General features: G+C 51.4%; 1 protein-coding gene across 1 annotated transcript in view; it reads right to left on the reverse strand.

Annotated features, from left to right (window-relative positions):
* Positions 1-251: 251 nt before the first annotated feature.
* The window catches only part of Lgr3 (Leucine-rich repeat-containing G protein-coupled receptor 3), a 53,016-nt gene continuing 38,094 nt past the window's right edge, over positions 252-15,173 (reverse strand). The window contains exons 13-21 of the mRNA XM_029111074.1: positions 14,599-14,670; positions 13,585-13,656; positions 12,858-12,929; positions 12,075-12,304; positions 7,306-7,495; positions 5,504-5,729; positions 2,173-2,374; positions 834-1,007; positions 252-343 (exon numbers count right to left, since the gene is read on the reverse strand). Of these exons, the coding sequence (XP_028966907.1) occupies positions 252-343; positions 834-1,007; positions 2,173-2,374; positions 5,504-5,729; positions 7,306-7,495; positions 12,075-12,304; positions 12,858-12,929; positions 13,585-13,656; positions 14,599-14,670 (1,330 nt within the window). The remainder of the gene's footprint in view (positions 344-833; positions 1,008-2,172; positions 2,375-5,503; positions 5,730-7,305; positions 7,496-12,074; positions 12,305-12,857; positions 12,930-13,584; positions 13,657-14,598; positions 14,671-15,173) is intronic.

Raw genomic sequence — 15,173 nt, forward strand, 5'->3', positions numbered from 1 at the left:
CGAGACGACTCCTGCGGTGCCTGTTTCACGGTCTCGATAATTCCCCTGGTATCCAGCTCGTACGTTCAGGTTCACGAATACATATGTATATTGGCAAGAGACGAGTCGGAGGAGGAGGACCATACGGGAGGCTTCAGCTTCGTCGGGGGCATAGTCTGCGGCCGCCAACGATGCGCGAGATTTTGGTGACCTTTCTTTCATAAGCGAGATGAATCCTTAGACAGACTTGCAAGAGTTGACTTCGAAGACAGTTACAGCTTGGCAGTTTCGTTGCACAGAGTGTATTCCGTCGGCATCGACGGTACATCGGTACCCGTAGCCAGGGAAGATCGCGGCGTAGTAACTGTGGGGGAGAAAAAAATTATCGATTTTTTTTTCCGAGATTCCGGATAGGGATCTCTGATTCCTAACAAGCTCAGCGTTGGTGAAACTCTAGTGTCATGGAATGACCAGCAGCACGCTGTGACATAATTCTCATTTTGGCAATCTGTAGACACACATGAATATCCCTTCAGCTTTGGCCTCGCGAGGCAATCTCTGTGTGAGTCAGCTTATCCAGAGTAGTAACAGCTTCCGGATACAGAGGCGAATAGTAAGTAAAAGGCTCCATAATAATCCGTTGTTTACGAGTCTCGTAACCACAAGCCACGGAGGCATACTTTGTGGTTGACGAACAGAACCTTATGGTATTTCCTACGACGAACAGATTCTCTTCGACGTGACCCCTCGATAGCATGACCGCCCCCGCTTGCATGCGGGGTTCGGCTACCCCCGCGGACAAAATAAAACAGCAGTCTATATCGCAGTAGAGAAGCATGCTGATGAGAACCTACGTTTGTCGGAATGTGGTAGAAGACGCCTTAACGCGGTGGGACAGTAGATACAATGACTCAAGAAGCGTTCGATCCTTCTTCGAAGTTCTGTAGGCGCTGCCAAGGTGTATATCACTGGGTTGAGGGCTGAGTTGATTGGAAGTACAAAAACCACCACCCAAGCGTATACGTCAGCTGAAAAAGGATATATATATGATTTCCAAAGATACCATTATTAATAACCTTGGGGTAAAGGTGGAGCTAGGAAATCATGGAGTTTGGCCGGACGATGACGTTTCCCGGGACACCTGATACGAGCTCGGTCGAAAACAAGCTATAACATTGAATCCTGACGGTTCGCCCAGCTGTTTCCTTATCAGAGGGAAACGAATCCTCGTGGCTGGAGGTAGAGGCACAACGAAAAATAACCCGTTGGAAAAGTACGTGTTCAGATGTCTTGCCACGGTTCCCAGGTCGAGCCGATGCTCTCCCTAGAGTTCCATCTCATTGAGCTAATCTCGAGCGCCCTTCGTCTCCAACGAATGATATCAGTCTGCACTGAAATCAAGCGAGAAGAACAACGACAAAGACTTTCTGTGTGCCCTTCCTCGACCTCCCGCTACACCTCTGGAGCCTCTGGCGAAACTGTTCAAGTGTTCCTTAATAAAAACCTTCCAGGCCACAGGGGCAAGAGGTTTGTCTCGATTTCCCGTCGCCGATTGGCTCAAGACCGTTTGGAGCGTGCGGTAGAATGCCACGATAATTGCGGGGAAGATCTAATTCAGAGAGAGCTCCTCTGATCCGGATCCCTGATCGACGAACGATTTTATAACGGATCGGAATCTTTCACGGCGTCAGGCAAAGGAACACGACATAAATTCGTCAGGGTAATGACTGAGATTCAGCTCGCGGAGCGTTAAGGTCATGGAGACGATCCAGCATGATGTGTAGAAACAAATTTCTCCTGCTCGAGCGAGTCATTTCTCCTATCGTCGGGCTCACTCGACAATTATGTCATTCAATAGACGGGAGTTCGACATTTCGCTTCTGGGCGAGGTTCCTTAATCACTGTCTATCAGTCCCCGCTTGCGAGAAGGAAGCAGATGGACAGAGTATCCATTCTGCGGGAAGATTCGCATCGGCTTGCACTCTACCCGTTCTCATGATGGATCGATCAGGGATCGAGCATTCCTGTCGCTTGGCTTGGCAGAAATCTTCTTCCTTCATGGACCACGCGGTCTCATAATTCATTATCGATCACTATACTGTACCATACGGTCCATTATTATTTGCTCGTTCGATCGCTGGGTTTTTTTGGGAATCAAAACTGGGACTCTGCATTAATGGGATGCCGACTTACGAGAAATTTTCACGTTGCACAGAGCAGCCAGTTTGATGACGATTATCGGAATCCAACAGAGGCAGTCCGTGAGAACGATGAGGAAGAATCGGAACGCTAGTACTGAATCTTCGCGTCTCTTCAAGGTCACCGGACGAGCATGTTGCCGGTCGTTGCGTATTATAACGAACATCCATGCGTAAAGCATGCTAATCAACAGCATCTGGAAGTAAGTAGTGAGGCTTAAACTCCGATTTCGGACCCGGAATCGGGCCTTCGATATCTCAAACTCAGTCCCTGAGTGAATCCGACCGTTCGCTTTGGGGAAAGCGACTGCCCAGGTACCAGAGGAAAAATCGAGAATCACATCGGTTTCGAGATGCTCCGATGCCGGAGGGCGTCGACTCGGATGTTTGACGCTTTTGGGAGGAAGAAAAACTATAAGACCACGTAGAGAACAGGATGTCGTAAAGGTTTCCAAGCCGGAAAAAATGCTTCATCTCCTGGCGTTGATCCCTTCCTTCTCGCTGGGAGCGGCGACGAGCTCCAGCCGCCAATGTCCTTGTCGACTAGCGCCGCCGGGATCGACCTGAATCGCGGTATGTCTCAAATTTCTACCGGTCCAATCCTCGGCAACAGTGTCGTTAGACGCGAAATGCGTCGCTTCCAATTCGCCGGCCACTCTAGTCGAACGTCAGGATGACGGAATCGGTCAGTCGCGTCTGCCATCGATCGAATCGGAGGGAAGTCTAACCGGTAGCCTCTGCTTGCTGCAAAAACGTCCACTGCACTGCGCGTCGGAAAGCACTCTTTGCGGAACTCCCGGAATCCGTATCCGCTCTGATATAATTGTCTGCTGTCACGGGCTTCATCGGAGATCTGATAAGTTCCCGGTCTGCTTGAGAAATTGCGTGCGTTGCGTTCAGTTAAGTTCGACCGGGCGACCTCTTATAGACAGCTGCTCAACGACGAGCCAGTTTCCACAGAGTATCAGTTTCGGTCCCTGGCGTTTCTTACGAGGAATCGTCAGATGCCCGTCATTTCGAGGCTGATGAATGGGGGAAGTAACGCTCGCCGCCACCATTTTTCTGATTCCTAAGTCTGGAGGGACCGTTAGAAGTTGGAAACCAGTCACCGCTCCACTGCACAATATGCTCACAGAAAGCACCTAGTAGTTCTTTTGAGATGACATCGCTCCTGCCTGTCCCGGTCGCTACCCTCATCCTGACCGAACGAGAGCCAGCTAGCATTGTGATGGATTTCCATGATGTTTCATTATGTGTTTGTTCGCCTCTGCCTCTGGCGGAGCGCCGAGGCACGGCTGACACAGGACCTTCGACACGCCCGTTGACCTGCTCTGCTAAATCTTCCCGCTTTACAGGCCCAATGGAATCAATACCAGAAGCTCCCTGGCCCGCTTCTGAGCGTCGTTTCGAAAATAGTCCTGCATCCTCGGCCGCTTGGCCGGAGAGAACCATCCCAAGGGTATAGTGATCCAACGGAGCGAATCGCAATTTTTGAGCTCTGGTAAATCTCAGATTCCACGCTCAGAACAGTTAGACAGAGAAGACTAGGGAGTCGTACTCCCGAGCAAGCCAAAGGAAAATGATTCCCGGATCCCCAGGATCCCTGGGAACCCTGAACGACCGATGTTTCAACCCCTCGACCTCGGATCTGAGATCTGCGATTGAGCTCACCACTCGAAGACCGCGAAATGATTCCGTTGTACGCTCGACTCCGCGTCGAATCCACGGAAGCTGCGGAGTCGGGGGCGGAACCCCGTGGGAGTATCGCAGGAATCCGCCGCGGCGCAACGTCGAGGATTCAGTCGTCCTCTTCTGACGTTTCTTGTCCCCTTTCCGTTCCTCGAGATCGATGGCATGTCGCTCAAAACGGGTCGCCACCGCTGCCCAGCATTCTGACAATGGGTTGGCCTATAAACGAAAAACTGCTTTCCCCTCTGGGACCCCAGTTTTTTTACGCATCTACGCTCTCGTCTTTGCGATACGGCTATCGCTGTCGACGAGAGTTTCATGCGACTGCCGTGAGAGCAGAAAGGTCATCGCCTTCGAGATCCTGGACAACTAGCACAGTATGACAGTAACATTGAACGAAGAGTGGACGGACAGGCAGACAGGAGTGCGGGTCAACGTTTTAATATGTGTTCGGCAGAGAAAGTGCAACCGGAGCCGAGTCCGGCCCGGCGGACGGACGTCAGGAGAGAAAGCAGCCAGGCGCAAGTCCACGCCATTCTGGCCGCTAGCCTCCGGGATGACGAATCTCATATCAGAATGAAGGACTTCAAATCGACAACTCGGGTTTTTCCCCCATCCAGATGAAGCTTGATTCTCTCCACCGAGACTTTCCTCTCTGACCGATCGCGATTCTCTCAGATCTCGCGTCGAGGTCATTGATCCGCTCTTCATCAAGAACTATCCGAGTCAGAAAACATTGGAAAAAGTTTTCCAGCCCACTCGCCACACAGCTGACTCAATAATATCTGACGTCGCGACAGAGACGGAAATAAGTTTGTTTTTGGGGAATTTCCGATCTGGAAAACTGCACCACCAGCTGACTCTCTGCGGCTGGACTGGAATTCCTCTTCGTCTCCGTCCTCCACAATTATCCGGCATGGATTGTGTACGCGGTGATAACTCGATTAGAACAGTGCACGAGAAGCTCCGGGGAGCTCTGGATCATGAAGGCAGCTCGGAACATCATCATCCGAAAAAAAATCGGAGCGATCGCTATTCGCTCCGAATTTATTTTGGAGGGTGTGAAAGGAAGCGCCGAGGCGGGAGCCGAAATTCAACGGGCCAAACAAACTCGGAAGCCAGATATGGGCGCCCGGCGGGTCGACGCGACGACGTGAAGAGCGGAGAACAACGTCATGCTAATGAAGGCCCTTTCGACCCTTCTGACAGGAGCTCATCCAAGCAATGGTGTCAATGTAATCTGAGCGATTCCCACAGAGAGGCCGAAGGTGCGATGGGACAGAAAAATTCCCGGATAAGGCGCAGTCGTATCGGTATCCTAGTATCGGGATACAGCTGCTTCTAGTGCAGTGACCCTCGGCACTGGTGTCCTTGTCTGTCTCCGAAAGGGTCCGATAAGAAATGCAAGGGTATCGATCGCGGTCTGATCTGTGAGAATGCAGCCCAATGCCGCGCGGTGATGAATCGGGAGCCTCGAGGAGACCATTCACAGACAAAGACGAGTGCACAGCTCGGATCAGATCCGCTACTCTGCACCCTTTTCGGTGGCTCCGAGCGACCCGCAATCGAAGCTCGAAATCTCCTCAAATCTCCTCCCTTATGGTACTTTGTTCATTCAATCATCGAGTTGGACTCACCGCGGCGAGGTTGATCCCGAGGAAAACAAGGGCAGAGTATTGCCAGCCCAGAGTGAATGGATCATCGATGTGAAGCGGGAAACAGAGTCCATTCGAAGAGTAGAATGAGGGCTGAGGCCAATGGAAAACCGGGTAAAGCGCCAGAAGGAACCCAGTACACCATACTCCCACTACGCACCAGCGGGCTGCTGTCACAGTCACGACCCGTACATTGGTCTTGATACAGCTGCAAAACAAGAAACAAATTAATCTCGACCGAGAGAGATTTTTTCGTGTTCTTCGAATTTCCCAGATTTTCCCCGATCCTCTTTCACGCTAGAAGTGAACTCTTTTGTTTTTCCTCTCTTCCAACCCATCTGTCCTTCCAGCCCATCTTCCGGCCCATTCTCATAGTCTCAAGTCACGATCAGACTGTTGTCAGTCTCTTTGCCTGCATGGACCAGAAGAACAAGAATTCGCCATCATGCTTGTCCTGTCGATAGGACGATGGCCTGGAATTCTGTGTACTGCGTCAGAACAGTGTCGTGGACTCGGGTTCGACGTCCACTACGCGACGAGGACGTCAACGTCTTTCACAGTGAGGACACGAACGACCGCAAGGAATCGCTTGATGGACCGTCTTGGAGCCGCGCGAGTGAGTGGACGAGAGGACGACCGACCGCCTGCCCGGTCGAACGAGTGAGCGAACGAGCGAAGCGGTCGGGCGGCCGGCCTGCCTTCCCGCTCGTGGAGCCAAAATCGCATCGCAGCAAAAAGAGCTAAATTCGCTCTAATGGTCGCTAACGACTCCCTGATACGAAACGAGCGCGTGGGGGCAAGACGGGCGAAACACTTCCTTGTCATATACTACGCTCCAGTGCCACACCGCAACAAGAACAAATGTATAAACACATTAGTCCATACATCTCGGGGGCCGTATGACTCCTCGTCGGATGAGGTCCGAGAGGGAACAAATGTATTTTCGGTAGGATCTGAATGTCAAAGGATCAAGTCTTCCGAGATCTTTTGTCAACAGGGACCGCTTCTCTTCCGGAATGTGCTCTTCCAGAAGTTGAATTATTTGCGGCAGCGCTCGCTATTGCGGAGTTCCCCATTCGAATTCTCCGAGGGAATTTTACATCCGAGTCTCCCGAAAAGAGTCGAACATTGGTCGAAAGTCCCTCTTCGGATGAGCGGGACTCTGGACTGTTAGAGAATCGCTTTCGCCCTCGACTAGTGGAGTTTTCCGAAGGCTGCGAGTTTTGAGCGTTTTCTCCCCTGGCCCTCCGCTTCATCTCCGGCGAATAAAACGAGCGATCCCCATCCCCGAACAGATCATTCGCGAAGAGGCTCCAGGATTGGATTATCAAATTATGATTCATAACTCATAACGGCACTGTTCGTGCTTCGTATTTCTGGGAACTGCTCGAATTTCGGTATCGAAAACAGAGACGGAACATAATGAATTGGGTCGAGTGTCGTCTCGGCTCCGCGCCGGGCCTGCGCGCGAGATTAGTTGATCTCGAGGTGTAAACTCATGAGAGCTTTCGCTCCGGACCTCTTCCCTTTACGTCTTCTCGGTGCTTACTTTGGCATCTGCTAAGCATGGCATCAGTTGTTACCATACCGCAACGATTTCGCCAACACGTCTCCACCAGCACGCGACAGCCCGACGACGGGCGAACGGATGAAACGAGCGAGCGAGTGAGCAATCGACCCACAGACAGACTGACTGGAGCAACGGCGACAAGTGATCCCAGACATAGCGAGACATGTTTCGGCCTTGACATTCAAAAACGTGTTCCCTCGTGCATAATACTCACCGGTATCGTTCGATAGTGATGAGGGAAAGGATGAGAACGGAGACCTCGCAGCTTATCATAGCTAACAATCCTACGGCAGTGCAACGCCAGCTCGTCATCCACTGTCTCGCATGGCGATTGTACTCGTCTCGGAAAGCCACATCCAGGATGCCGACGATCAGGAGGTACACTCCCATGAGGAAATCGGCGACTGGAACCAGAAAGCAATAATTATCATTATTTTAGATTACTGTTGATCATGATTTCGCAACCTGGTCCATTGAATCCCGCCCTCGCTCCCATTTCGGGGTATGCCCCACGATTCTCAATCCCTCGCATGGGCTACCGTTCATCAGAGATAAGAGCTAGCCCTTCAATTTGGTTCAATCACATTCGAGAAGAGCAGATTTCGTCCGAGCCCAGACGAACCATCGAGGAAAAAGGCTCCTTTCAACGGATTGAGGACGATGAACTTTAATCCCCTGTTTATCCACTATCTACATATTTAGTCATGTAGGTACACCACAAGTCGTATCCTCTATCCGCGATTCCCGATCCGGACCGCGCGGCGCCCCTAAAGTGGAGAATGCCCCTCAACATTTGGCTGTCCCCGAAAGGTGCCCTCAGATGCCTGCCCCCCTATGAGAGGATTCCCTTCCATGATTGAAAGGGAGACGGTATCTTAGAACCGTGTATCGACGGGTTGTTCAGATCATTCGAGATAAATTCGAGCTCCCTTTCTCGGGTTGAGGGGCAGAGAAGGAGAAAAATAAATAGTGGATCAGCCAGGTTTCGAAACCGCTCCGGAGAAAGTCATGAACAGACCCCAGAGCCACAGGAATGCGATCCCGCCTCCGGGTGTCTAGGGAACGATAGAGAAGTAAATGGGGTAAAATGAACAAGTTCTCCGCTCGTCGGTCTTTGGAGCTGACAGGACTCATGCCTTGGAGCCCGATCCGAGCTCGCGAGCATGGATCTCGCGCGCCAAGAGAGTGAGCCGGCAGGCACTCGCCGCATGGAGTGAAGCAGAAGACGAAAAGTAATTCTCGCGGGAGAGCTCCTCCTGACCCCTATCTCGTCTTTGAGTAAATGGGGTTACATTGATCAAATTTGCTCGAGTGTTCGCTCGGCTATAACTCTATCTTACTGTTAGTGGGCTGTTTGTGGTTGTCGCAATCTCGCAGAAGCCGTGGATTCTAATCACCGGAGAGGACACAAGACAACCACATAGGTTCGGTGGCGGTCAATGTCTCATTTCGACACTGTCCGCGGGGACCGGCAGAAATATCCGCAGTCGCATTGGAATGAGGCGATTCGAAATCGTCTCGAGAGACAGAAACGGACGGGAACTCGGCACTGATAGCAAAAGTCGCCGGGAAAACGAGAGACGAAAAACAATTCATTCCTCGTGAATATCTCGACATGTCTTCAACGTAGTTGATTAATCCATTGGAATTGAAGCTGCTGATTTTCGAAAGATTTTCCGGTCGGGTCAGGAGGACGAAAGCTCGTCGACAAAAGAAAATTTCTGGAAAAGAATCTCACGTGAACCGCGCAAGCAGGAACTGCCGCACAGCGGACGGCTATCAGCTTGCCGAAAATTAATGGCGGGAATATTAATACACTGTCAGGGTTCCCTCCGTTCTTCGAGCTTTCCGGAGCCCTCCGATTTTTCTCCTACGGTTGAACGGTCGAGGAATCTCAGCTGGTTTCGAGACTAAGTCTCATGCAGAATATTTAGAGCTGTTCATGGAATCTCAGCGCTCTCAACATGTACCTCATGGGGTCCGAACCCGGAAGTCAGTCCCGGATCATGCGGTTCTCTACGCTCGACAAGCCCAGTTTTGAGTCTCTCGGACTTCCCATTCTGTTTTAGACGGGCTAATTTTTCTAGCTGCTGGTGCCTTCCTCAAGATCCACATCCCCCGGAATCCGCGGCTACTCGACGCATTATGTTCTCGTGGGCGTTGATGCAAGAGCTCATGCGGGAGCAGCGGCGACGGCGGCCCAACAGCTTTTGATCTTGCGGGCAATTTATTCTCGGCGTAGACTTTATGAGAACTGTTGCTCTTGACACCGATCCCTTGTTGTGCCAACCGCGACGGCTTCTCTCGCGGGGAACAACAAGAACAGCGTTGCAGTACGAGCATAATTTCAGCTTTTGCTGAGCCTCGGCCGTGGTCCACATTTTCGAGACCGGAGACAACAAGTGGACCTGCCGAAATGCCACTCTCCGTTCTCCGCGACGAATCGAACTGTTTTTCCTTCTCAGTCTTTGACAACCAGCGGTGAGCTCCTCCCGCCTCATTTCAGGCGGATCGGAGGATTCCTCCTCCCATGGAGCGTCGATCTAACCCGGAAGGAACTTCGTTGCAACAAGTTTTCTTCGTGTTTTACATGCCGAGTAAACAAGAGTTAAGGTATCTCGTTTGACCCCGTAGTTCGCTAGCTGGCGCACCGCATGAGCGAGCGCTTCATGAGGATGTCGCCGCATGAGACAAAGCCCATAAAACAAGCCGTGGACGATAGGAGTTCGTTCGAGGAAAGTTCGTTCGCTGCCGTCAAAACGAATTCCGGCCCCGAGCTCGATCGATTCGTGCGCCTAAGGAACGACGTCGGGTTTTTTCCTTCGACTTCGTCGTTCGACATTCTCTCCCGCCCGAACGCGCAGTATCTCGGCAACGGGACAGAAGACTCAGGCGACTAGCGCGTACACTAGCTAGCGAGTCGTTCCTTAGCAGCTTCTTGTCCACCCCTTCGGTGGGAAGTACGAGGAAGCGCCGAACGAGTACGTTCGACAGTCTCGTCGGGCAAAGCGCGAACAAGTGAACACAATAAGCTCGTCGTAACTCATACCGTTGCGTACACACATCGCCCCGATAATTGGTCTCGCAGTTCGCGCGGAGGATATGCCAACGGAGGAATGGACGGGCAAACGAAGTAAGTAGAGCCGCGCGTGGGAAAATGCACCAGTCTACACGATCGCGGAAGTCCGGAGCCCAAACGTCCGCTATGACTAGCCATGACAAAGTGTTGACAATTAAGGCGAGGATGGGGCTGTTGGGGAAGAGACGAAGAATCCCTTGTTGTCACTCTCCCCTGCTAGAGCTCTTGGTTGACTGGCGGCGCGGCGGTGACCATCGGATCGACCGCTTAACGGAAACTGTCGGATTTCCCGGAAGTTTGTTCAGCAAACAGCACGTATGTACAGAGAGCTTTCGTATGTGTATGACTACGAGTATGTGTGTCTGTGCGAGAGGCGTCTAATGGAATACATGAAAGGAACGGCGGCGTTCTTCCGCGCCTATGCCGAAAGCTACACCTCCTAGAACTGTCATTATAGCTGCGGAAGAAGAAATAGGGGAGGGAAGGCAGCGGGAGGAAGGGAGAAAGCGACAAGTTCGGTAACGGAAACACCCGTTGTCCCGGAGGTGGGTTCAGTGACTTTTTCAACCCAGCAGGACTTGTTGCCGTAACGAGTTAGTCGGCGACGGAGCCTAAGGGGTAGTGCAACTAGTCGGCCTGTGGCTTATCCCGACAGTCAAGAAGAGCGGGACTCGATGAGAAGAAAAATTCCGGCAGAGAATAGGGGACGGAGTTCCACACCTGATGTGAGAAGGAGCGGGAAAACTGCAGATCCGGAATAAAATTCCGCTTCTGATTTAGATGCGTTCCGCTCTCCGAGCCGTCGGGGTATCGATGGGGGGAGAAGACCAGGTCGAGGACAGTTACAGACAACGACTCTTAAAAAATAGAATCGGCCGAGTCAAGTGAGGAACTCGGGGAACATTATCGACAAAATACGGACAGAGATAATCCGGCGCAGGCTCGCACTGGGAGAGTCGTGCGTTGCTCCGAAAACGTGTCCGTGTTCTATCAGTGTCCGCTAATGGTCGCGCTGTGGGGCCGGAATTCCCGACTGCGTAGTGCGAGAGCTAGCGTGCCGGTCAGCTGGTCAAAGCGACTGACACAGGGCATGCTTGGGAACGACGGGCTCAGACAACAGTCGAGGGTTCGACGCCCTCTCCTCGTTTGGTATGACGTTCCGGCACAGAGGCTACTTCTTCTCTGTTTCTTCTCCTCCAAGTTCCCTTGTCCGCTACGCACATTTCCTTCCGAAATTTCCCGCTTCCCGACTTCTTGGCAGCGGGGACACGTTTTCGGCTGTTGTTGGAAAGTCGAGCGATCAGATTCCCCGGTCGCTTTTTGTCGGCGATTCAATCCGCGTACGCATCTTTACGCAAACTCTGATGTGTTCCGCACAACACAAGCACGGACCGTTTGGTTCCGCTCCTCGATACGATTCGTTCGAGCAAGCCCCTTGTCGTAGTCTCCGCTTGTTTCCAGCGCCTTTTCCTATGTACATCTTTTTGCTCTCTCTTGCTTGCTCTCTTCGCTCCGTCTGGCGTCTCTGGTTTATTTGCTATTCAGGGTGCTGGGTTCGCCTCCAGTCGCACTCTGAGCGTACAAGTGTCACCCTTTTATGACAGGCTTTTTCTGGTCGGCTCGTTCGCCGGAAATCCCTGGCTGAACGAACGGAGGAGTGAATGAATCAGTCACTCAGTCAGGCAGTCAGTCGACGAACTGGAGTTCTGAATTTCCCATGGATGGGGGACCGTCAAGTTTTGGCACTGGAATGGCTGACAGGCTGCCTCTTCCCGTCATCGTACTACGTACCCGAATCTCAGTCTGGCCTGGAGGAGATCGAGCTCGTTTTTTCCGGACGTCGTCATATCGTATATTCCCCACCAGAATACGAATCCCCCATTTCCCAGAAGGATGACACTTACTTGACAGATTCTTGATGAACAAGGAAAGCACTCGGTCTTCCTTCTTGCTGATGACTCTCCAGGTGAACACGACGCTGTTGGCTGCACACGTCGAAATCGCAACGATCCATACGGACAGTCGTAGGATCGGCCATTCAAGCAAATGCTCCGTAGAGGAAACGCCATCGGTTTTTGGGTAACAAATGCGAACGTACGGGGCGTAGCTACAGTATTGAAACTTTTTGAAATATCTGGAAGAGAGAAGAGCAAACAACTTTCACTCGACGTCGACTGGATCGATGCTCTTTCCCGCTGTCTATTCCCCCCGGTCTCTCGTCCTGACTACCCCTTCCCCTCGTCAACCGCATCCGTCTCTGGAGGGATCTGCTCGCGCACAAATAGATGTCCTGGGATTCCACTCTTTCCACCGGTAAGCTCGTCCGGCCGCGCAGTTGGAATCTGCGAGCCGTTACGCATGTGGAAGAGAGATGCCGTTGGCATCTGAGTCTTCTGTCGATTGTGAGTGTACGAAATGGATCTCTCGGCGAAGCACAAGAAATCACTGTCTATCAAAGTCTCTGCGTGTCTGTCATGACGTGTCTTGACATCAGGAAGTCACAATGAGATATGGGCCATTGCTGTCCTCGTACACATCGAGGCAAATTGTCGCTCAAGCATCGCAATCAGAAGAGAAATGGAACTGGGATCGGTAGAACTGTCGAACGAGGCCAGAAACAGAGAGAACGAGTGCTTGAGGGAGCGGATGCTTCGTATCCTCCAACGCCAGAGTCATTAGCCACTCACATGAACTTCAAGCTCCGCAAACGATGAAAATGGGCGACGTCGATATTTTCCAGCTCCAAGTTCGACAAATTTCTGCAAGAAAATCACGATTGATAACTTGTTTCGGGAGCGAATGGCATTTCTAACGAGTCGATTTTCTGATTACCCCTCGAATGAGGAAGCTACGGTCGAAGAAAAATCAGAAGAGCAAAATAATATTGTATGTCCATCCGTTTGCAAGCGCCAGGCACGAAGATCGTGGACATTTATTCATATCTAAGTATGTTAATATGAATAGAAATCTTCGTGGATGCTCAGAATTCTCGTCCGGAATCGTGGAGTTTCGTGCGGAAGGATGGCGGCTCCGATCGTGGGGATCCACGGTTCCCGAGGAAGCTGCTTTCGCTTCCCTCCGAGCTGAAGCCACCCCGTGGAAAAAATCTCGGACGATCGCTGGACACAGCAGAGACATTGGATCCTGAGTTCGGCCAGACTGACGAAGCGCGAGTCCCGAGGCCGGAAACGTTCTAAAACCTTTCCAAAAACGTGTCCGTCGCGGATTGACGCAAAGCGGAAGCTGTTACTCTCACGGTAGGGCTCCCGTCAAAAATCGAGATTAAAACGTCTACCTATTTTCATGGGGGCGCCCGACGATCCGTTCCCCCCTCCGTACAGCAGTCGTCCGTGTCTACCTAGTTCGGAAAACTCGTCAGAATGGGAAATATCATGAATTCACTTCTGCACTTACAAAGAAGTAAGGTTCCGGCTGTGTACAAATATATTCACGTCGAGGGTTGTCAAAGGATTGTTCGCCAGATTCCTGAAAGTCGAGCACAGAAACATTTAAGGAGCTTATTTCACAAGGGAAAACATATGTTGAAGAATGTACGCTCTTCCCGGCTGCACATCGACTCCGAGAGAATATCATGGTCCATTTTTCAAGACGAAAAGCAGATGCGCTTAAGCTTGCTCAGTGAAGCATCTGTTGGCTAAGATCCATAATCAGGAAGCTGCGTTGATGCAGCCCCGAAGCGAGGTTTGACGCATGGAATATTCTCTTTTTTTTCGAAGTGGCTGGTTTTGGACGCTGTCCAAGGTTCGATCACTATTCGAATGTATCATGATAAGAGCATGAATGTCTAGGTGATTCCTTCCCACACGAGAAAGCGCGGGAGAGGGTCTTTCATGCGATCCAGGTTAGGCGAGAGAGAGCATTCGCTGGATCTGCATCTCATTTTTATTTTTTGCAGAGATCCTTCAGTGTGACGCTTCCCCTAGGAATGCGCTGCGAACGCGCCCTGGAACAGCCTTGCAACGCTCCGCTGGGCAGGTAGCATATAGAAAAGTCTCAGGCAATCGGGTAGAAGCAGCCTAATCCGGCAATACCGCCTGAGGTCTATGGAGAACCGTTATACCTTCAAGAGGATCGAAGGAGCCCTAATCATGACAACATCTGCTCATAGGTGATGATCATTAACAGTCCCCCCTCCCCATAGCGAGACCAGATGAGCCGGGTCGGAAGCGCGGGACCAACTCAAGTCGGTAGTCCATCATATAAGGGGGGTAGAGGGTAAATGAGGGTATAGAGGAATAAGTGAGCAAAACTAACGGCATCAAACTCCCGTTTTTCGCGAGGGCAACCACCTATATTGGTCACTGTGCGTTTCGCACGATCAGAATTTGACGCCATCCTAGTGGCACAAACTGCTCAAACTATTCATGCAACTATACAAACAAGTCTCACACTCAGGAGAATACTTACAAAGTGGCGAGCCCCCTCAGTTTTCGGAAGATTTCGGGCGCTAGATATGTGATTTCGTTGCCGCTGAGATCTCTGAAATCAGATCGAAAGAACAATGGCAATGATTCCTAACAATGACGTCTCCTGCTGTTCCAACTTGCCCGGTGCAGGCGCTATCGGGTACACTGCTGATCCGAGCAATCGAATCCTCAGAAAGGCGAATTCAATCCTTCCATCATTATCACTCGATGCTTGGAAGCGAGAAGATTATACCTAGCCCTCAGATGTCGCCTTAGTGCGACGACGAACAAAGGATCTGAGATTTTTCACCCCGAATATTGTCCTTCGCATTAGTCTTCGTCGAAGTAAGCTTTGAGAGAAATTTACTTTTGAAACAGATCTTCTATCAATCTCAGTTTCTACGATTTCCTCTAGCCTCCAGCATGGAGGTGCACACGCGTTAAAAAACATTTTCGAAGCTAAAATTCGGTTTCGCCAAAGTTTAAGTACTTGTACACCCCATGACTCGACGGGGGCGGTAGATGCTTTTCGAACAACGAGTAGGTAATCCTGGGCGGTCGGCGGATCGGGCGGGT

This window comes from Galendromus occidentalis, unplaced genomic scaffold (assembly GCF_000255335.2).
Source record: "Galendromus occidentalis unplaced genomic scaffold, Mocc_1.1 scf7180000075388, whole genome shotgun sequence".
Lineage (NCBI taxonomy): Eukaryota > Metazoa > Arthropoda > Arachnida > Mesostigmata > Phytoseiidae > Galendromus > Galendromus occidentalis.